At 46.0% G+C, this 22,021-nt stretch overlaps 1 protein-coding gene across 18 annotated transcripts; it reads left to right on the top strand.

The window, feature by feature from the left end:
* Positions 1-847: 847 nt before the first annotated feature.
* On the top strand, positions 848-20,914 carry phactr4a (phosphatase and actin regulator 4a). Of its 18 annotated transcripts, XM_078080873.1 has the most exons (16): positions 848-1,211; positions 4,924-4,966; positions 11,736-11,906; positions 11,988-12,068; positions 12,165-12,734; positions 12,801-13,247; positions 13,880-14,203; positions 15,580-15,711; positions 16,131-16,707; positions 17,381-17,613; positions 17,776-17,941; positions 18,148-18,203; positions 18,875-18,936; positions 19,041-19,178; positions 19,598-19,674; positions 19,779-20,914. In XM_078080873.1, the coding sequence occupies exons 2-16, from the start codon at positions 4,954-4,956 to the stop codon at positions 19,792-19,794; spliced, it is 3,063 nt and encodes a 1,020-aa protein (XP_077936999.1). In that variant the 5' UTR covers positions 848-1,211; positions 4,924-4,953; the 3' UTR covers positions 19,795-20,914. The 18 variants fall into 18 exon arrangements, with proteins under 18 accessions (XP_077936999.1, XP_040044518.2, XP_077937005.1 ...); XM_040188584.2 differs by having other exon boundaries at positions 12,165-13,247; XM_078080878.1 differs by lacking the exons at positions 848-1,211; positions 15,580-15,711 and adding exons at positions 4,162-4,261; positions 4,357-4,414 and having other exon boundaries at positions 12,165-13,247.
* The last annotated feature ends 1,107 nt before the right edge of the window (positions 20,915-22,021 follow it).

Here is a 22,021-nt window from a genome sequence, read left to right as displayed (position 1 = left end):
AGTCCTGGGATTAGATAAAATGCAGTGTTAAGGTTAATCTGTGGGTTGTTTGTTTTCAGACTTGTTCATGAACTGCACCTCTGCACTCAGTGGCAAAGTCTTTGCCAGTCCAGCAGATGGCAGACTAATCGTTCTCTCTGATCATTGCTCTTCAAATACATAAACTGCTCACACCATTTTCAACAAATGACAGAAAGACATTACAGTATTCATTCCTTTGATTGCTGTACCCTCTGAAGAGTAAAATGGAGAGAGAGTTCCGATTTCACTCACTTGAATGCAACTTGAAATGTAGATAGCAGTGAATATGAACATTTTTAAGGGAAGACAAAACTGTTCTGTCCTTTCAATATTCCTTACAAGGCACACTTCTAAAACATCTGACCATTTTTTCTAGATAGTTCTCTGAGGATTTGCAACTTTCAAATGCACCATTAAACACAAGCAAGCATTTTTGAGCAATCATTCAGGAAAAACTGGCAAAAAAAGTTTTTGGGAAATATTATCACATTAATGCGATCTAACTCTATAGTAGCAATATTTATGATAGTTATATGCTGTTTTTAAAGTGTAATTAGCTGTATCCAGTATGATTTATTAGAATCACTTCTCTTAATCTAACAATTTAGTGATGAAAAATCTACTAGTGTGCTCCAATGCACATGCTCTTTTTTGTGTTGATGATATGCAATCTCTATTTTATGGGATGCAAAGAGAAGAAATGAATTCTTTAGCTGCCATGGATATACAAAAAAAGGGTCAAACGGAGTGGGAGGAGATCACGTGACTCTGGTTAAACGGCTCTGGGTTCGCTCTGCAGGTGGGGGAGCAGCCGCCACCCTCCGACGAAGTGCGCATGCGCACCATTATTTAATCTCCTTACACAGTTAACGTACAACACCTTTTGACAGCAAAGTATTAACAAACGTTTAAATACAACGTTAGACGGCAGTCTCGGCATTTGGCTGTCCGGTCCATGCAATGCTTGCTTGCTTTATCTTTTCATCCGCTACAGAAAGTTACTTTTGCTACTTCATTTTGGTCAAAAGGTGACGTTAGTTAGTGAAGCTAGTTCCGCCTTGCCCCCCCCCCCCCCTCCCCCCTCTAATGGACAGCGGCGACAAGTGTCAAAAGTAATCCGGGACGAGAAACGACGAGGTACAGACCGTCTGGATACACTTCCACGCGAGGTATCCGGATTCACTGTAAAGGTGAGTCGCCTCTTAACAGCCACGGTAAACCCGTCTCCTTGTCGCTGGAACGACAAGCTCCAGCTAATTCGTGTTAGCTGCCCATGCTAACGCTGGAGTACCGGGACGGGAGCTACCTGTTGCTGGCTCGAGCTTACTTTTAGCTAGCAGGATTAGCATCATGCTCTGTGGCGCTTGTAATGCCTCTTATCTTTAGCTCACGCATCCAGCTTGGGTCGGTCAGTTAGGAGGGAGGCATGCACCGGGACGCAGACATTCGGGCTCTGTAAAGTTGTTATGTTAACTTTCCTCAAATTAGCACGTCATCCGCCACCTGTAACGTTACCTGTCCGCCGTTAGCTTGTTGATATTAAATTCTACGTAACGTAACCGCTAGGATTAGTCTGGATACATTGAAATAAGTGGTTTGTGACGTCGGACGTCAGCTGGCGGTTTTTTCCAAGACCCGTAAGATCCGTGTGCATGTATTTATCTGATGTTTTGTACTCTCAATGTAGTAAGGTTACCTCTGAGTCCCCAGACCCTTTGAATGGCGCCTGCTGCGTTACGTAACAGTGGCTTCAGGTGTGAACTATTTGGATGCAACTTGCCTCCATTCCTCCTCCATTCTTTCCCCAGTCCAGGCTACTTGTTTCAACAAGCACCAGGTGCTTTTAGTACTGACTGAAAGCAGCAAAATACGCCCTACAGGACACCAAACAGGGAAGACAAAGGGGAGCTGCAGCTATTTGTTCTAGATTGGCAGCACTGTAATGGGGCCAGCCACGTTAGTGTGCTTTGTATGCAGGCGGTGGGTTGTTGCTGTGAGGGATAACGCCTGACTAAATCCAGAAGAAGAGGTGCTTGTACATGTCGTCCCTATCTAATTGGTTGCAAAGAGGTGGATAACTTTTTTTTTTCGGGAGGAGGTTGAGAAAGGAATGTGATGGGGTATTGGAATTTGTTTTCAGAGGAATCAGCCGGTGGGAAATGGACACCTGCCGCGGTCCACACAAGTGTAATCTTGTTTGCAATAACACGTCTGTGGCTGCCCTCCAACCTGTTGGAGGCCATTTTTACCTCGGCACACTAGGCAGGGTAAATGCTCCTGTTCAGTCTTTGTTAGTGAGGACGTGTCTCAAAAAGTGAATGGGTTTTTATGTAAAACGTTTTGGAAAAGCAGCCTTTTTTTTGCCAAGATCAATGATTTGTATAATTATAATTTTTCTCTTGTACTACTGTCATAAAGAAGAATCTGACACATTGTCAGAATCAATATTTCTGAAACTTCTCTATTTTGTGGTATTGTGCATACCACAAAATAGAGGGTTGCACAGCGCAATATTTTATTGCGCTGTGCAACCCTCCTCCAACGCATACCCTGATTCCTAAAACCTCTTGAGATTGGCAGCAAACTATGGCAGTGTCTGCATTTGGCAGAGCAATCTATGGTCGGTACGGTGGTAATCACTAGAAAACGGATGTGACCGTATCATTTGTTTTGAGCTTTTTAAAATCGTGTTCATCTGTGTGAGACTTGGATAACCAGATGCCGTTATCAGTTGGCAGTCATTGACATTGAAGCCGCTCTCTTCCAAACCAGCCCAGAGCTTGGTTTTTCATTCCACGATTGCCAAGTCGGCAGAATGAACCTGGTCTCATGGCTGATTGTGCTGTGCAAGGCTCCATTCTTTTATCCAGTAAACAGGGAGTTCTTAGTCAGCTATATTGGGAGTTTACAGTGAACAAACGGGATTATGTGACATTGATTAACTGGATTATTAAAAAATATCTTTGAAATGGTTTTATATTGATGAAAATAAACACTGTTTTAGAAAAACAAAGAAAAGGTTGCCTCTTTCTCACAATGAAGAGGATGATACAAAAAAAGTATCGTGACGTCACGTGATCAGGATCTTTTAGCTTGGAACCACCTGAAACCAGCCTCCCGTTCTCTCTATTCAACCTTGAAAGAGGACGTACACTTTAACTCAAGAGGAAATACTGCAATATCAGCTGATCCTGTAACCAAACCGGAAAATCTGGAATCCAGCAATATTGTTCTTCAAATTGTGCGTGGTGTTGTCTAATCATGAGAAATGTCATGTGGGCGCGATTTCACCACAGGCGAGGAAGCAACGGCTTGAGATGAACGATCACGCGGCATCTCCTCCTCGACCTTTGGATGCCGTGTTAAATAACGACCAGACGAGGTGTGCACCTGTGTGGCTCTTATCCATGTTCACACGGTATTCTGAGGGCTTCGGCATTACAATGCGGGCTTGGGAGTCCCGGCTGTGCAGCGCTTTTTTTTTTTATTTTATTTTTTTTTTTTTTAACCGGCTTTCGTGCACATTAACTCACCTCTGTGTTTGCGTTGCAGCAGGAGGACATCCGAGAACAGACTTGTGGTGCTGGATCTAGTGAATTATTTGTGAGAGAAGTTCGTATCAACTTCTCACTCTTTACAAGCAGGTTGCCAGCAATCAATAAATGGATGTTTTTTTTTTATTTTGACTACATGTTGGTTTTCGTAATCCGCTGAAAACCCCAGTTACCAATATTTAGCAGTGATACATACACACAAGCGCAGTAGAATCTCTCATTTTGAAGTAGTTTACTCTGCCGACATGTAGCCTGGCCTGCAGCTGTTGAGCATGTGTTGTGTATGCAAAGACTTGTCAAACTAGTCTGACTGAGCCAAATGCAGGCACAGGGGTTTTTCTGCTCTTGAGAAAGGTGACTCGCACATTTAATCTACCTCGTTAAACAATTGTTTGTTGACAAGTCCTGTGCAAGAACTTGAACTATCCAAGAAATTTCCATCCAATTAAACTATCTATTAAAGTACCTAATGAACTGCGTTCAGCTTTAAGTTAAAGGGAATTTCTTGCACGAGGAAGCAAGTTGACTATTTATCCCAGTGTTCTAGTTCCTCTTAGTTTATTTGTTTCTATATTTTACAGGTGTGCCGTATCACCTTGCGGGTTTCCGGCCCGGAACCAGTATTGAAAGCTACATTTCACGTACAGCGTTAATGGGGAAGACTTTATCAATGATCCTCAGTAGAAGTACGTTTAACTAAAAAGCGTTTTATAGCTGAATGGTGATGCCGCAGTTCTATTTTCTTATTGCACTTTTATTTGATCACAACCACCTTCTACAGCGGAATCCAGAGAGAAACGGTGCTCCTCCGTTCCTAAAGAAGTCCAGCTGATAAGAAGGTGAAACGCTTGCCCCCCTTTTATGCTGTAGTGTACACATTGTGCAGCCTGTTCAGTCACTTTCAAGGGACTTCTGACGTTCCAAAGTTCAGCCCAAGGCTGCCGTTGGGACCGTCTCTGTGCGCGACGTAGCCACACCCGGCAACTTCGACCAATTACAGGCAGGGCCGTCATTTGAGTCAATCGCTGCGTGCAGGAAGAAACCTTGAGATCATTGCATCACTGCCTTCCAACAAGCAACCTGGTGTATGGACTTCTCCTAATTCAGAATTTTGGTGGATTTTAGGTTTCTTTAAAGCCGTGCACTGTAAGTCACTGAGGAAAAGAAATGATGCATAATTTCTGAACCACTTGACTTAGGTTTAATTAATTATCTTTTTTATTTCAGTGCAGTGCTTTTTTTTTTTTTTTTTGAACTTCACTGTTTTCAGATTTATCACACTGTATCAAACTCAATGTGTCACATTATTATTCTTTTAAATATCTTAATTATCCCATCTATGTTTCAGAAGCTACTGACTGCTGAGTTTGGAACACTGATGGAAAATCCTGGTAAGCTTAATTTTTTATATATATATTACACACAATTTGTATCATATGGGTGTGATGTATTATTGCGCTGATAGCCCCAAATGTTAGCAGATTATAAGCTTTTTTTTTAAAGGAGTTTTTTGTGCTGTAGTGAGACTGGCCTTATCTCCTCGATAGTATCGTGATGACAGAAAGTGGTGAGTCAACAAGCGCAGTGTTTGGTTATGAATTTGAGCGTGACGGGGTTGGCCTGGTGTTGCGCAGTGTTCCGATGACACTGCAGCGATCTGATTGGCTCTCCCGCAGAGGACACACCTGTAGGTTAGCAAAGGTGACGGTTTCTCTCGCTGTCACTCGTGTGTCGGTAACGCAACAGCATTTTCTGCTGAGTGGGCTGAGCAGTAGCAGTGTATTTATCAGTGGGAATATACCGAGGATGGCTGTTCAGTCTGAGTGCATTCGTGAGTAAACCTGCTTTTTATCTGATGTTATGCTGAACAGCGCTTTCTCACCTCACCTGATTTAAACTATAATGATCTTTTCTTATTTTAAGCTGACGAAATTTTCTTTGCTGAAATAATATTCATAGAACTATTGTGATACTATTTTTAAATATGATTGCTTTTGGTCCATTGAAAGTCTCGACTGGAGAGGGCAATCCCTTTTTTATTGGCAGGTGGGCCACGGCAGGAACAGATTAAAGAGCGCTGATCTTCTCCTCCCTTCCTTATTGTCCGAGCATAACAAATAAATTGTATGTCCTCTAATTGTTCTCAAAGCGATGTGCTTCACACAAGACAACACGGCTCTCACACGGGCAACAACAACTCATCACATGACCTTGAAATTTGATCCAATGGGCAGGGTGGTTTAGCGGGTTTGCTTGCTTGTGTTACATTATATTAGCGTTTTAATGTTTTGGAGTTGTCACGATGACGCGGTCTGATTATGTTTGTATGAGTCATGGCTTCGTTCAGCTGGGCTTAGTGTTCACATGTTGAGAGTGGATTGTTTACGAGCCTGAAAGAAAAAACTAGTTTGTCCCCATCTGCTGCAGCTCTCTGGTTAACAGTGAAGGATTTCAGTGCCCCAATTAGTCATACTTCTGTGATCCCGCTCTGTTTACTCATCATTTCCGCCATTTACCGAAAGCTTTTACCTGCATTCCTCACATTCCGCTGTCGAGGTGCTGTAGCTTCCCTCGGACACCAGATGGCGCAACAATGATGTAACATTTTTCTCCCGACGGATTTATTTTCATTCACACCTGACAAAGCCTCTTTCTATTTTTACCTTTTAGTAATTCCAAACTTTAAATATTATGTCCTAAATTAGTAGCTTTAGCACTCAAACATTTTTTTTAGGAAATATAAACATCAGGTCTCCCTGTCATCAACAGGTTACTACACTGGTTTGTCTTTTGAGTAAACCTAGAACTTTGAAAAAATGATTAGTCTTATTAGCAGTTAAATTAAAAGGTTAACCTCCCTTCTTTTTGTTTGTTTTTGTAACTAGCATGCATGGAAGACTTCCTCTTACTCCCACACACTGATTACAGATAACTTCATCACGCAGCGCTCTGATAGAAATGTGCAGACGCAGAGGGCCTTTAGACGCGTTCTGGCCTTGAGTCTGGTCCGGTTGTTAGGGTGTGTTTAGAACTCTGCTTGGAGATGCTCTTAGATGTGTTTCTAGAAGATTAAGAGCGATTATATCATGTAAAAGTAAGGGGCAGGTGTTTTCAGTACAGTTTTTTTTATTTGTTATTGTGCTGATTTCTAAAGATACAGCTCCAAATTATTCAAATTCACTCTAACCAAGTGGCAGGGAAACGTTATAATAAAAACGCATGTACCGAAATGGTGAAATAAACCTTGTGCTGTTGTAAAACGGCGTCGCTAATATCTACCAAAAGTGTCATCAGTTGGAATTTCATAGCTTGAAAGTGCAAACCGTGGACTCATCCGACACCGGTGCCGTGTCACTTCCTGTCCTCCGGCTGTGGGCTCTACCTCGGATCGACTCACCTTCCACCTCTCGAGTTACCTCACCCTGCGCCGTCCGCCCCTCGCCCCTTTGGGGAGTATAGTTTCGTCGGTTTGGGAAATGTTGCTGGCAGGAGGGCCCCCCCGCTGCATCGCAAATCTCTCTGAGCTCAATGTCTCATCTGGCCAAACCTCAAAGCTCGCCTGCCGTGAACTTTGCCCCCGAGAAATCTGCCCTCCGGAATGAAAGGCATCTGCCGGATTACCATGTTGCCGTACCTTATTTATGAAGTCAGAGCTACGTGAAGGGAGGGACCGAGCAACTGTGTTTGCATTTAAAGGGAGAGAAAGAAGGAGGGAGGAAGGAGTGGGAGAGACCAAATCACACAGGCTGAAGGAGGGTGGGGGGGGTGGGTTTGGAGGGAGAGCGAGACCAGAGACAAGAGAAACCAAACGACACGGGTGAGCAGTCAGGACGGTGTTAAGTTACAGGAGCTCCATGCCTGCTTGAGGAAGAGCGAGGCGGCGTTAGGTTTTCCTCTCCCGCCTCCGGCCCCGGGGGAGGCAGGGCCCAGCAGGCCAGCCGGGACGGGAGTCTCAGCATGGGAAACAGTGCTAGCACGGAAACTGTGGCCCAGCAACCGGGCCAACGCGACGCGGGTGAGTCAAAGGGCAACGGTCGCAGCGAGCGGGTAGAGCCGTCGAAGGTTAGGACGCCTGGTGTGTTTGCTTTGGGGAAGATCCGCCGAGCGGGATTCTCTGCTGAGGTGGGGTGTTTTTATAAAAAAAAATAATTTCGAAGGCAGAGAGCAACAGGCACAGACGGGTATAGAAGAATGCGTGCAGATGGAATGTGGTGATTGCGAAATGTACAAACTACACAAACACCTCTCTGTCTGCGCGCCTTCTCACCACGGACGCCCCCCCCCCGCCCCCCCCCAGAGAAAACAAGATTGGGGGGTACAAGGCACCACCTGACACCAGCTCGCCCATGTGGTTGTGCGTTTTTGAATTATAATTATCTGGCTTCTCAAGTCCTTTTTGTAGTCCACAGGTGTAAAGAGAACCACAAAGCCCCCGTCTCTCGGGCAATGCTTATAACGGTCTTAAACCTTCAGAATGAGTGTTTGCTGTCAAAAGCAGGATCCTCTTTCATGTGCTATTTGCGCACCCGCAAATCATCTTTTGATTATACAGTTGGTAGCTATTTAGATCAAGCAACTGCAACACAGGCTCTGCAGAACATCCTCGTCCCTAAAGTGCTGACACTGAGCTGTTGATTGTTGGCGCTGCTGACTTCTAATCCGTAGGACTAATATTTGCTTTATGTGTTACTGAGGGCTTCTGTTGAAACACTTAAAACTTTTTCCTAAACAAGCAACATCCTCTTTGCTGATTACGGAACGCATTTCAGCCTCTGGCGTATGATTCTGTTTAGTCGGTGTCATGTGATTGGCATGAGTTATACGGACAGCTTGACCCGAGGTCTTGAAGGTATTGCATCAGTGCTGAGTGCACGTTTCATGCCTTTTTGGGCAGTAGTCCTCTGTGCCTGAATGGTTGAACATTTAGAGAAGCCTCCGCGTTGTTACTGCTGTCTAAGGTTTTGATGAATCAGACTGTTTAGAGTCACTATGGGTTGCATACCCTTTGACTTTCACCGCCTCTGTCAGGGTTCGTAACCGTTTTCTAAGCCGCCGTCTGAGATTGTCGTGCTCCACCGCGCAGGGTCACCGCGTCGCACTCTGCTTCGATCAAGTAGTTCCCTCCCCGCCCCCCCCCCCAGTTCACTTCCACACCACCCCTCCCTGTTCACCACCCGCTGGTGCCCGGGTCAGAAATAGCTGTGCACGCTGCACCGAGTTCATTGACCTCTGTGCTCACATGCAGGCAAAGGCCTGCTCCGCTTCATACGGTGGTTGGATGCAAAATAAGACTTTATGAACAACACTGCTGCAACAGTTGGTCATACGTGGTTACATGCCATGTAACAAGCCCCTGGATATGCAATTAAACTGGGTGTATCGTAGCAAAAACTACATTTTAGATCCTTTCTGAATACATGTGCACACAAAAACTGCTCACACGTTAGCGGTAACGGGCACGTTCGTAGAGAAAGAAACCCTGAACTGACCTGCTGTTGCGAAGCTTTGACATTTTTATCGATTGCGTGTAGACAAAGAGACAATCGTAGAGGCGGTCAAGGCTGAAGAGTACGCATCTATCTGCTCTGCATGAGATGCAAGATAGTGTTGCAATGCAATAGTTTTGAGATGCCTCACGACATGTTAGGCTAGTCTGCCTGCTGATGGGCGTTGTGCTCCAGCCACACAGCCACTGCTGTGGCAGCAGAGTCAAACTGTTTACTTTGACCGTGATAAAGTACAGATGTCTGCTGCTCCCTCTGACAGCACGCACGTTCTATCAGGAAGCTAGTTAGCTGCAGAATATTAGTGTGGAACTGGTTATGTCACATAGAAGTAGACGGTCTGTTGGGGAGATGCTGGACCACATATGGGAAAACTACTTGCCTGTTCTTTATAGAACTGGGTGGAGCCCGAATCAGAGAGCAGACGCACAAGTCTGTTTTTCACCTCCGTAATTGCGCATTCGATCACTTCAAAAAAAGCTGCCAATAGAAACTGAAAATTGCAAGTGTCTGGTAATCCTGTAACGATTGTGCTTCTTCTTCATGCGTTGGTTGGGTTTGCCTCCTCCACATCTGCCAGAATCTCGCTACCTTGCGATGCCGCTGAATTTTGCGAATGTCATGTGAGAATTACCCGGAGCGTTTCGCCCAATGTCACAGGCCGTGAATGAGATGTGGCCTAACATGATGGACACTCAACGCAGCTTAACCCAGTCATGTATTGATTAAAGGGCTGCAGCCCACAAATGATCAAGTTGAAAATTAAAAATAGCCCCCCCCCCCCTACCTCCCCCATTGCCTTGACAACATGCAGAAGTGCTTCTACTGTTCACTGTTCACTAATATTTGTCCGGTCTAATGTGTCAGTAATGTCAAAAGACGCTTAGATGAAGAGCTGCAGGAAAGCAGCTTACTGCGATCGCAGTGAGGGCAAGATTCTATCACATGTGGAGAAATAAATGTGTTGTCACTGTTGTTGGCCGTCCATGGCACTTTTATCTTGACCGTAAAGGAACGAATGAATGAAAAGAAACTACAAACCTGGACATCTGCAGTGCCAGCTCTTTTACTCCCGGTCAATCTAGTCAGTGATTAATAAACAATGCCGTAATCATTAACACCTCTGTTCCATGAGCATGCTTGTGCCTAAGCTGCCTCCTGATATTTACATTTGTCCCTGACCTTGAAAAAAAAAAACATCCGCAGATTGTAAAAGCTACAATTTGAATTCCTCGATGAAACGTGTGTGACAACCAGTTGTCTGATGTTGGTTCAGCCTGGAATCGGTCAGTAATGTGTTTGATGGATAGAAACCATCCTATATCTTTCCTCTCCGGACCCCATTAGTCTCCCCCGTATTTGTGTGTGTGATTCAAGACTGGTTTCATACTTTATTTATGTGGCTTGATTACGTGCCAATATCTGATATAGAATTGTTAAATTCTATGGTTTTCTTCCAACGTTTTTAGTTATTTTTCCTAGGTTTGTTTTGATCCTGTTATTTTTTATTTTTTTTTATTCTCCTGAAATATAACTACCGCAACAAATTTCTTTCTGTGTGCCCATAGCCTGTGTCACCTTCACACTGTCATAAGGCTCTACTGGGTAAGATGGGCTCAGCTTATGGTACATTGGATGCTTCATCCAGGTTCCCTCCTGCCTGCACATAAACCTTCTGCGGGCAGATGTTTCGCGGTGTGACTCCTCACTTAAACCTCCTTAATGGCGGCTTTTCACCCACCTCCTGCTGTCTTTTTTATTGCATAAGAACAAACGTAGGAAAATACGGTTCATGTTTTATATTTTTAGTTTCTGTCAAAGCGGTGTGCTTATCACGGTGTTTTTTTTTTTTTTTAAAGAGATGGCAAACCTGACTCATGCCGAGGCTTTTGCACGGTCCATTCGGAGCCGATCCCCTTTGTGGCAGATTTCGCATTAATTCACACGACCCTGTAGATAATACCAGCAAAAGCGGTGCCAATATCTCACCGCCTGGCTCTCAGATGGCAGCTGAGGCAGCCAGGCCAGTGATTGGGATTTGGACCAGCCGTGTCCCTATTTTTTATTTTTTATTATGGCAGATGGTTGAAGCGACAGCTTGGAGCTGAGCTCTGGCACCGGACACCGGACACTCATACCTGATCAGCATTCTAAAAGTGTCTGCTGCAGCCACGGGGAAGGCACCATCTACTTTATATGATTGTCTCCACATTCTCACAGTGTAGGATGCTCCTTCTATATTGTATTTCTGGATGTGGGCATTTAGCGAGGTTGAAAATTAAATTCCACTCTGCCAAATTGCTGATTAGAGACTTGCCGAGAATTCTGTGCTAAGCCTAAATAATATCTTTGTTTGCCAACTGGGACTTTTCAGTTCCATTGACACAAACACAATGATTTGTTATAGAACACGTAAAGTCTTTCATCATTGTTGAGATGTTGTTCATTCAGAGCCTTTTTAAACGTTTAACTGATGTGCGACTGCTGGTGAAGTGCGTATTGATCTCTCGCTGTGTTACACTGCACTAAATGCTTTGACCTTCTGGAGAGATAAAAATCCAACCTTCTAAAAAAAACCCCCCAAAAAACATGAAGCTTAACGTTTGCAAAGTACCTCTCTAAACTATTTGCGTCGTCTTCGGTCCCGTTTGTGCAGACAATGAGGTCGACCTGCAGCACAGCACCACAGGGGGCGAAGAAGGAAACTCTGGTGGGGGAACACCTCCGACCAAACGCAAAGGCAAGTTCTCCAAGATGGGGAAGATCTTCAAGCCCTGGAAATGGAGGAAGAAAAAGCCAAGTGAGAAGTTTGCTGAAACATCGATAGGTACGCTGGATACAAAGACTTCTTATTGCCGTTTGTTATCTGCGCTACATGAATCTAATTTATTTTTTCTATTTTTTTCAGCCTTGGAAAGAAGAATTTCTGTTAGAAAAAGTCGCCAAGAGCTGATTGCCAGAGGCGTTTTAAAGGATGTCCCAGAAAATGGTAGGTCAAACTTCAAGTTGTTGTTATTATTATTAGTCTGTTAAAGAAGATAAATTGCCTCCTTTTGTAATAATCCTAACTGTGTTTCCCCGACAGAGAGCAGCAACGACGTGAACCACTCCAAAGCGCCGCCGGTGAAGAACGGGCACCCCGTGGACGCGGACAAGACGTCTGAGCCCGTGCGAGTGTCCCGAGGGGAATCCGACCTCAAGGTGACCACCCTCCGGCTGCCCCAAGTAGACGAGCGCCGAGGCCGAGCGCCGTCAGACGCCTCCCGCAGTAACCGGGCGCCGCTGGACGTGGACTCCCACGTGCGCCTCTCCGCGGACATGGACAAACGGAGCCGCCTCCCCTCAGACGTCGATAAGAGGGCGGGATCGTTGCCCCGAGGACCTCCGCAGGACGACCGATACCGCAGAGAAGAGAAGCGGGACGACCGGGAGGACAGAGGAAGAAAGACTAAGGAGGACGCAGAAAGGAGGGACTTGCGAGAGGAAAAAGAACGGGACGGGGGAGTCGAGCGGAGAGACAGGCGAGAGTGGAAGGATGACAGGGAGAGGAAAGACGACAGAGCGGAGAGAGACAATAGGGAAAGACGAGACCGCGAGGAGAGGGAAAGGAAGGACCGGGACGAAAAGGAGCGCCGAGACCGGGACGAGAGGGAGCGTCGGGACGAAAAGGAGCGCCGAGACCGGGACGAGAGGGAGCGTCGGGACGAAAAGGAGCGCCGAGACCGGGACGAAAAGGAGCGCCGAGACCGGGACGACAGAGAAAGGCGGGACGACAGGGACAAAGATAAGGATCGGCGGGTCGAGAGGGACAGGAGAGAGAACCGAGATCCAGAAGACCGGGAGAGGAAAGACGACCGAGACAGGCGAGACGACCGAGAGAGAAAAGAGGAAAAGGACAGACATGACGACTGGGCCAAGAGGAACGAAAGAGAGCGGCGAAATGAGCGGGACAAGAGGGAGGAGAAGGAGAGGAGGGAACAGCCGGAGCCTCAGCGGCCTGCGGATGAGCCGCGGCCAAACGGCAGGCACGTCCCCGAGGTGGACTTGCGCCCCCCCCTCCAGAAGTCCTCCTCGGAGGACAACAAGAGGGCACGCGCAGCCTCCGAGGCCGACAAGAGGACGTCTCTGCCCAGATACAGTCAGGCTACAGAGTTCAGAGACCGCTCAGGTAACAGCTGCCTGTTTTGTTTTTCTTTCAGTTTTCTTTCAACTTTCCAGCTCGCGACGCTCTCCTCTTAATAAAGTAGAAGAGACGAAACTTTCAAAGCTCACCAGTTTATGAAGATATTGTGTGCCTTGCCCTAAATGCTTGTTGCTTCAGCCTGGAGTTTGAGATTTGTCTTTATTGCACACCAAATTGTTCATGTGTCAGTGGACAAAGAATTTCTGTCATTTTTATTGTGTCAAGTTGGCAAAAATACTGACTGACTTTATTTTGGTTCTGGAAATCTTCAATGAATGTTTTGCTCTGATGAAACGCCAGCATGCGTGCTAACCAAAGTCTCCTGATAGTGTAGATGATTGAACTGCATTTCCTTATGAAGCCAACCAGCTTAATTTGACTGGAGCTCTGATACTGCAGAACCAGCTGCTCCCGCATGGATTTTGGATTTCGATTTGTCTGCTGTTTGTAGAATGGAGATTTGTCTGATTCCTGTTCCCTCGAGTAACCTTAACCACGAAGTATCTTCTTCAGTTAACATTGGACTGCATGTGATTGCAGCTTTGTGTTTACTGAGAGAAACTCCTTTTTGTTGTGACCTTTCCTGTAATGTGTGTGTGTGTGTGTCCTCTCCGTAGAGTCCGTTGGCGTCCACTTCACCCCAGAACCTCGTCCACCAAAAGACTCTCAGCATGAACTCCCATCAAGCAGACAGGCGCTGCAACCCCCTAAATTTCTTACTGCTGCTCCCACCTCTTCGTCTTCGTCCTCTTCCTCCTCATCCTCTTCCTCCTCTGTTGCCGTGGCGAAGCCCCCAAGGACAGTGTCCCTCATAGTTGAGGACCTGCCGCGACCAGCTTCTTCGGCGGACTCCGACCCGCCGCCGGTCCCCCCCCACGCCAAGCAGCCCCCCGTGCCGCCTCCCAAACCCACCCACCGCAACAGCAGCCCTGCACTGTTTGGTGAGTTTGTAGCTGTGGTGTTTGTGTATCTTTCCTCAACCCAGACTACTGCTGCAGTGTTTTCCGCTAGTCTCAAAACGTGTTCAAGACGTTGGAGTCCCTGTGAGTCAACGGCCTGTTGAACCACAAGCGTGTGAGTTCAAACATGCCGGAGTAGTTTGAATGAAGAGGAGGCGGAGCGGATTTCCTAATGACGGTTACCCAAAAACCGGTTGCACCGCACACATCAGTAGTTACAAATGTCTTTGACATAAATGCGCTGCTTTCATACATTACATAAATATATTGAATGTTCTTTCTTAATTCAGAATGTTCTTTCAAATTACTTTAATGTAATTTAGCAGAACATTAATGTTATTTCAGTGAGTCGACGTTGCTTAACTGCAATTCAATTACGACCTCACTTCTGAGTCATTTTTCAGCACCGATTTACAAAGCGAGATGCTCTCGACTATTTTCTGCTTCTGACAAAATGTACTTCATTTTTGAGTCAAAGAAAGCGAGTGACAGCGACGTTTTTTCCCGTCTTGTGGACGCTATTACAACAAACTTCCTTTGGGACTTAAGATCTACTGTTGTCCAGGAAGGATATAGTCTCAGAGTGTAAATCTCTCCCTGGCCTCCCTGTGAGGCTCGACGCTTTGATGGTGTTTTCCTGTGTTGCCGTTGTGCAGTTTCTGTGTGTACACCCACTGGTTTCTGGAGAAACGACGTGCGCCGGCTTGTCTTTGATTCATTCCTATGCGATTCCAGCACATTGTCATATTCTTTGTCCCACAATGCCACCCGCAGCCCATCCCAGCACTGTCTCTTTAAAACGGTATCTGTGGCAGTGACACATTCTCCAACTATCTGTTGGGGGAAGGTTTCCAAACATTTGGTACCTTTTCATGATTGCAGTCTGCGCGGAGTAGCTTCCAATCTGTGACCTTTCTGTCCGAGAGCGTTTCTTTGTGAAGAAACACACTGCCTGTATGGAAATGCACGATTAGGATCACTGAAATATGTTTAGCTTAGTATAAAAATGTGGCACTCTGAATTTCTAAATCTCCCTCGCCGGTGCTCTCTGGTGGAGAAACACTTTACAAGTCACCCTTTTATTTGAATAACTTCAGAATGGCTGGGCATTTTTGTACTGCAATTTTCCAGACAAATTTCTGCACACCGCCGATATCGGCTGATTTATCGCGCTCTCTGGGTTTCTCTAAGATTTATTCCCTGAGGGTACCGAGCGTCGGAACTTCCGTCTTGCTCAGTTATTCCTCCACAAAGGCGCTTTTGGGGGGGCGGAGAGGTGTGCACTCCTCTTCTTGACAGTGTCTGACACCAACCCCCCCCCCCCCCCCCTTCGTGAATTTGTCGCCCATTTTTGCCAGCTTCCTCACTGAACAGGGGCTCTAAGGTCAGGCCGCCCCCTCATTGGACCTGCTGGAGGCGCCAGAGCGAGCAGGGCCTCTACCTCTCTCTCCCTGTGTACCTGCCTCACAGAGCCTCCCAGGCCCGCTCAGGTACCCGGCGGGGAACCAGCTCTCCACCCGTCTTAACAGAGCCTGCATACTGGTTGCATCAATTCACCCCCACCACAACGCGTTTTGAGTGACCTCAGTTCTAACATTAACAGTGCAAGCATGTGTATTGCGGTTGTGATTTAACGCTAAATGCTGCATGGAAATAGGACATTTATTGTGCTGCAGTGCTTTGAATGTGTTCATTGAGCCTGATTGCTTCCACTTCCAGGCTGCTGATTCCGTTGTGTGTTAATGGGGGGGCGTCACCCTCCACTGACACAGAACCAACTCGGCAGTAACCTCTTTTCTCCACAACAACTCGTTGACATTTTTCCGCTACAGACTGAACGTGGTTTTGATTCTGAGCATCGTTCTGTGCAACATGTACTGATTTCTTCTGGGGTTTTTTTTTTTAACAGCTGAGCTCACGCAGCCCGTCAGTGGTGTCATCATAGTGCCGGCGCACGGCAAGCGCTCGCCACCAACGCCCCCGAAGAGAATGACCCCCGTCACCAAGCGCCATTCCGATGACCCATCGCCTCCCAATCCGGACCCGAAGCCTCCCACCACGGCCCCAGCTCCGCTCCCCGTGCCGGTGCCCCCTGCTGGCCCGAAAGGAGACGGCAACGAGGAACAGGCGAACGCAGCCACGCGCCAAACCTCCGCTGAGTCTCCGCCGTCACCGCCAACCCACATACCCCCATCTCCTCCCCGGGTTCAGTCCCTCCAGCAGCCCAGCAAACTTCCCACTGGTCCCGCGCCACCCGTGAAAATCGATCCCCCCAGCCCGACCACCGAGCCTCCCAGCCAGCCTCCCGCCATCCCCCTGCACATCCTGATCCAGAGAGCGCTAAAAAGCCCCTCCCCGGCGCAGGCCAACCCCGACGGCTCCCAGAGGGCCCACTCGCTGCTATTTGAGCCTCCTCCAGAGTTCCTCACCGAGTTGGGGGGCAACTCGCGCCACTCTCTCCCCGTCACCATTGAGCCTCTCCGGCTGTAAGTGCCGAACAAATCTTTGCTTTTGAAATGAGCTTTAAGTTTAGAACAGCGTTTAGAAGCTCTATTTTTGGAATTGTGTTCTTTGGTTCATATAGACAGAGTAAATACATGTGTCACTGTGAAACTTTCAGTTACCAAATTCACTACTAAAAAGTTATTTCAGTCCCCTTTTCAGGAATCTTTTGTTAAAACTGCCCTATTGCATCAATTTATCACCATTTCTGTGATTTTATACAAATGAATAATTGATAAATCAACAAAGAAACTTAGAGTTAAGGACTATGCTTTATATTAATACATGATTTGCTCTTGTTTAAACACCCGTGATCTTTGCTCAAATTAGTCAAAGCAGGGGTTCTGGGTAATTCTATGAAAGTACATCTCTAAACTATTCCTTTCTTGAATGTATCCCAATTGGATTAATTATTTTTTTCTACGTAGATGAACTGAGCAAATTGTTCTAATTTAAAAAAAAAATAAAAAAAAGTTCTCAGGACCTGAAGGTGAAAGTAATTTGCTCCACAGTTACTGGCAGAGAGCAACACGCTTCAGCCTGCTACCAATTCCACATTCTGGTTACACGAGGCCCAACGTGAATGCTGATTATCCTCTCAGAAAAATAACTGGATCCGAGCGTCGTCGGCTCTCTCACAGCTGCACTTGTTCACAGGCAAGAAGACGACGACTTCGACATGGAGGAGGAGCTGCAGAAGCTTCAACCCAAGAGGCTTCCTCGCCAGCCCGATATGGAGCCCCGCAGCAGGAGGGGTTTAGTGGGAGACCCCCGAGTGAGTGTCATCCACGAGGTGGGAGGCCCCATGGACGGCGAGGATTCAGACTCTGACGGGCCCGTCCTGTACCGCGACGAAGAGGAGGACGAAGAGGACGAGGACGACCCTCCTAGTGAGTTTGTTTCTTATACTGCTACATGTAGATGTAAATGACTGCATGTGCCCCGGCTAAAAAGATACCGCAGCTAGAAATTTGTTAATTCCTTCCATAACAAATGATTTATCTTTGGGTTTTGAGCTCCGTATAAATAAACTAAATGTGTCCTATGTGAAGCAGGTGGGCTGGCAGGTCGTGTCAAGAGGAAGGACACGTTGGCCTTGAAGCTGGAAAAGCAAGAAAGAGAGGAACGGGAATCTCAGGAGAACCAGGACAGCATGAGTTGGCAAAACAGGGAGCAATGGATGGCAGTGAAGAACAAGATCGGCACGGCACTGACGAGGTAAAACACTCCCATCGGGTCCTAATACACGTGATGATTCATACCCTCCCAGTAACTTTCATCCATCTGATAAGATTGGCTCATGCAGTTTGTTTCGTACGTTATTTATAGCGTGATTATAATTGTTTTGAGGTTAGTTGGAACTCCTTTCACGAGACAAAATGTGCCTTTTTAGAAAATGAGTCAACGGTGTTTTGTGTCTTCAGGCGGCTGAGTCAGAGACCAACAGCGGACGAGTTGGAGCAGAGGAACATCCTTCAAGGTAAGACTCTCCACCCCTAAATCTGTTCTCTGCAGCACAGAAAGCGCCTTCTTCACTTTTCTTTCATTCTCTGCCGAAATCAACAGTGTGCACAAATTAGTCAAAAAGCTTTGTTTATCTTTCTTCTCCTTCCCGCCTCAGGGACATGGTCTGTAAACACACAGCGCTTTGCACAATATTGGTGACATAAGAGCCACATGTCACATATACACACTGCATGATTAATCATTTACTGTGATGAACTTTGGATGCCCAAATGAATATTGAGTCAACAGAACAGAACTGTTGACTCAATATTCATTGAAACATGTTTTGAGTGTTGATCATTTTATTTGAAGCACTTGGTACCATCTGTTTTGATAATAAACAATTGGTGTAATTACGATTTGACAAAGTAGTAATAGGTCGGACTCATAGGTTTTCCCAACTGGGTTTATTGGCGCTTATTCTCTTATTAACAAAATACTTTGCAGAATCTGTCAACAAGTTTTGATCCGCGGCTCATAACCAGCACACTGCGCTCGCCTGTCCTCACGACCCTCGGCACCCGCGCTGAAACAAAGCAGCGCCTTGTGCGCTGCATGGCGGCAATTAGAGATTCTGTTACGGTGGAATCTACCTGACTGGCTGCAGCGTCTCCCCCTCTCATGGAATGTCTTTTCTCCCTGCAGCCAAGAATGAAGATGATCGGCGAATGGAGCGATCCGAGATCAAACGGAGGCTAACGAGAAAGGTCAGGGTGCAACCAAGTAACCGTGTCAGACATTTGCCGTCTTTAAAAAATGTTTTATTGAACCATGGTCTCACTACACGTGCTCCTGTCCCCTCCGTCTTCAGCTGTCCCAGAGACCCACAGTGGCTGAACTCCAGGAGAGGAAGATCCTGCGTTTCCACGAGGACGTGGAGAGCACACACGCGCACGACTACGACCGGCGAGCAGATAAACCGTGGACCAAGCTCACGCCTGCTGACAAGGTGAAACTCAGAACCTCTTTCCTCGTGCTAAAAGGGCTCCTATGTCCTCGGCTTTCTTAGCTCGAACCGTTACTTTTTTTTTTTTTTACGGCCAAGGATTTCCATTTCAAGCAGATTCAGTGATGAGGAGAATCCTCGGGAATACAATGCAGGCACTGCTTAATGACTGTGCTGAGTATTAGCAAGTGAATCACCTGGTCCAGTGAAGCTCAGAAAATATGTAGGAGCAGGAGTTCAATGTATGTTAGAAGATACCTTTATGTTAAATTAAAAGCCCTTTCTCTTCATGTTAGCCTGGAACATTAACAGACAGAAATAATGTGAATACAGGCAGCTTTGATCTTTGTCCCCTCGCTCGTAGAAAAGCGAAAGCGGGTAGAAACTTCCCTCGCTCAGGTTCCGTTCATGTCTCCTCGCAGGCTGCCATCCGCAAGGAGCTCAATGAATTCAAAAGCTCTGAGATGGAGGTTCACGAAGACAGCAGGATCTATACCAGGTCAGGCTCGTACACGGCGCCCCGTCAATACGTGTCATGTCTTTATGAGATGTGTGCAGGCTCTCTAGAATAACCTCTGTATGCTTTCGCTCTCTTCCCACCAGGTTCCATCGGCCTTAGCTCGCCCCTGCTGACCAGTAAAGCACTTACACTGGGACTGGCGAGGAGTCTCTCTCCTCACTGTGAGCCGAGCACGTGGCCCATTTGCTCCGGGTTTTTTTTTCTTTGTTGTTATTGTTTGGAAACCGAGGTGAAAAAAAAAGCCACAGTCCAGCCTCAGAGAGGCTCCAGTTCTCAGGACTGTGGCATTCAGGGACCGGAGGAGTTAGTTGGTGCATCCACAACGGAGGTACCGTATGCCAACACTGAAAGAGGGAGAACCTCGCGCCCTCTGCCGGGGAAGGGGGGGGGGGGCTCCGACAGACTTGGATTGGACTGAAAGGAGACCAGTCAGAGGGTGATCACACTGTGTCCCTCAGGGGAAAGCATTCTCCACATGCCTTCACCCGCCTTTACCTTCTACTTCCTCTTTGTTGCAAAACACAACTACGCACGTAGGAGATCACTGTAGTTTCGATGGTACCACCAAACCGCTGTGAACTGCGCTTTACGCGTTGGGTACTACAGATGTCTACGCCGCAACCTGCCTTACTTATTTAAGGTTCACACAAAAATGTGACCGCTTCCGTACAGCAGTGTGTTTTCTATTTAAGGCTCAGTTGTAGCTCTATTTGATTTGAATCAAAAGGTTTGAGCCTCCATAGCGCTGATTCCTACCTAATATTTGAAAGTGTGCATTTTACTGTATGTTGTTCATTTAAATGATTCTCATGGAGCACGTGTCACTACAATTTCTTTCTAATAAGGCACTTTATGTTCCTTAATAGGGAGTGTAGAGAATTCAATAGTTTGGAGCCTATAATTCTGTTTATAAATGAAATATTCAAGCAGGAAAATGTACATATTTTTATTTTCCTGGCTATTTTATGGTACTTTATATATGCACGTCCATATTTGGCTGCAACTGTATAGATGTGTAGATGTGATAGACTTTATATTGTACATCCACATTAATGCTGACATGTTTTAATTGTAAAGTATTTCTCATGTGTTTCCGTAGTAATGGTACAAAATGTTTCCCTTTTTTTTTTTGATACAGAGATCTTTAAAACCTTTTTTGCAAAGCACACTGGATAAATGAACAATCCACTTTGGAAATTAAAATATTCTGTGATTTTCATTTCATTGTGGTTCTTCAGCCAGTCTGCCGACTCTTCAACGTCTCGTATGTGCTGGGGAATTATTCATTTGAAGGCCGGATCCCATTCAAATCCTCCAGTTGGAACACTAGAAGTCGCCATATCTGCAAACTTTGTCCAAGGGAATTGCACAAAATTCATAGCTATGTGTCGTTAAACATGCAGTTACAGGAGGATGCATACAAAAGAAAAAAGATGGCCGTACATGCGTGTTCGGCCTGCCACGTTCGAGCCTAAATAAGTACATGTCTTCTTAAAGTGACCAGAGGAGGGCAGTGTTTTATCAAACGTGCAGAGTGATTTACCGTCCGTTCTCCTCCGACTACAATCGTACGTGCCAAGACCCACAAATCCTCTTAAGACCTCACAGAAAAGCGGACCTCTGTGTGCTGCTGATAAAGTTATTTGTCCCTTTTTTAGCTCCCCTGTGATGCCAATTAGCAGCTAATGGACATGGAGTGAGTCAACAGGAACAAAGCTATCCTCCACTTAGTGTGCCGACACCAACTGAATGTCAAATGATTATCGGAACAATTGGAGGCATTCACCTTTTTTAATCTGATTAATTGTTTAAGTATCCTCCGTTTTTAGAACACTTTAAAATCCATGTGATAAATTGTTAGCCAGGTGTCCCAACAGCATGCGAATTACGCATTATATAAACATAAAATAATGAATGTCTTTTGTGTCCCCTGCAACATTAAAGCAATGCATCTCTTAAGACATTTGCAATTCTAATCCGGTAACATCAATTAAACTAGATGTTCTGTTTTTGTATTAATGTTACAAATGCTCCTAAAGGCTGCAGTTGCTTGTGAACATCACTTGAACTATAATGAAAATTATACATTTTAAAAACTTTTTCCATTAAACAATTGTGGCGCTTTAAGTCATTATAATAATGTCATGATCAATAGTGAGTTATGTCAAACCATTGGATCCAGGACGGACGTTCTCTTGGACGGAAGATGGATTCATCAGCGCTTTGAGGTGTTTGGTGTCTCTGTGCGCCTGGTCCTTTACAGCCAAACTAAAATGAATCCCATAATCACTTTAACGCTTAACGACTTTGTCTCTACATGCGTCTG

This window comes from Gasterosteus aculeatus, chromosome 10, assembly GCF_964276395.1.
Source record: "Gasterosteus aculeatus chromosome 10, fGasAcu3.hap1.1, whole genome shotgun sequence".
Lineage (NCBI taxonomy): Eukaryota > Metazoa > Chordata > Actinopteri > Perciformes > Gasterosteidae > Gasterosteus > Gasterosteus aculeatus.
Note: the sequence above shows the minus strand (reverse complement) of the source record. Positions and strands in the feature narration are given on the sequence as shown.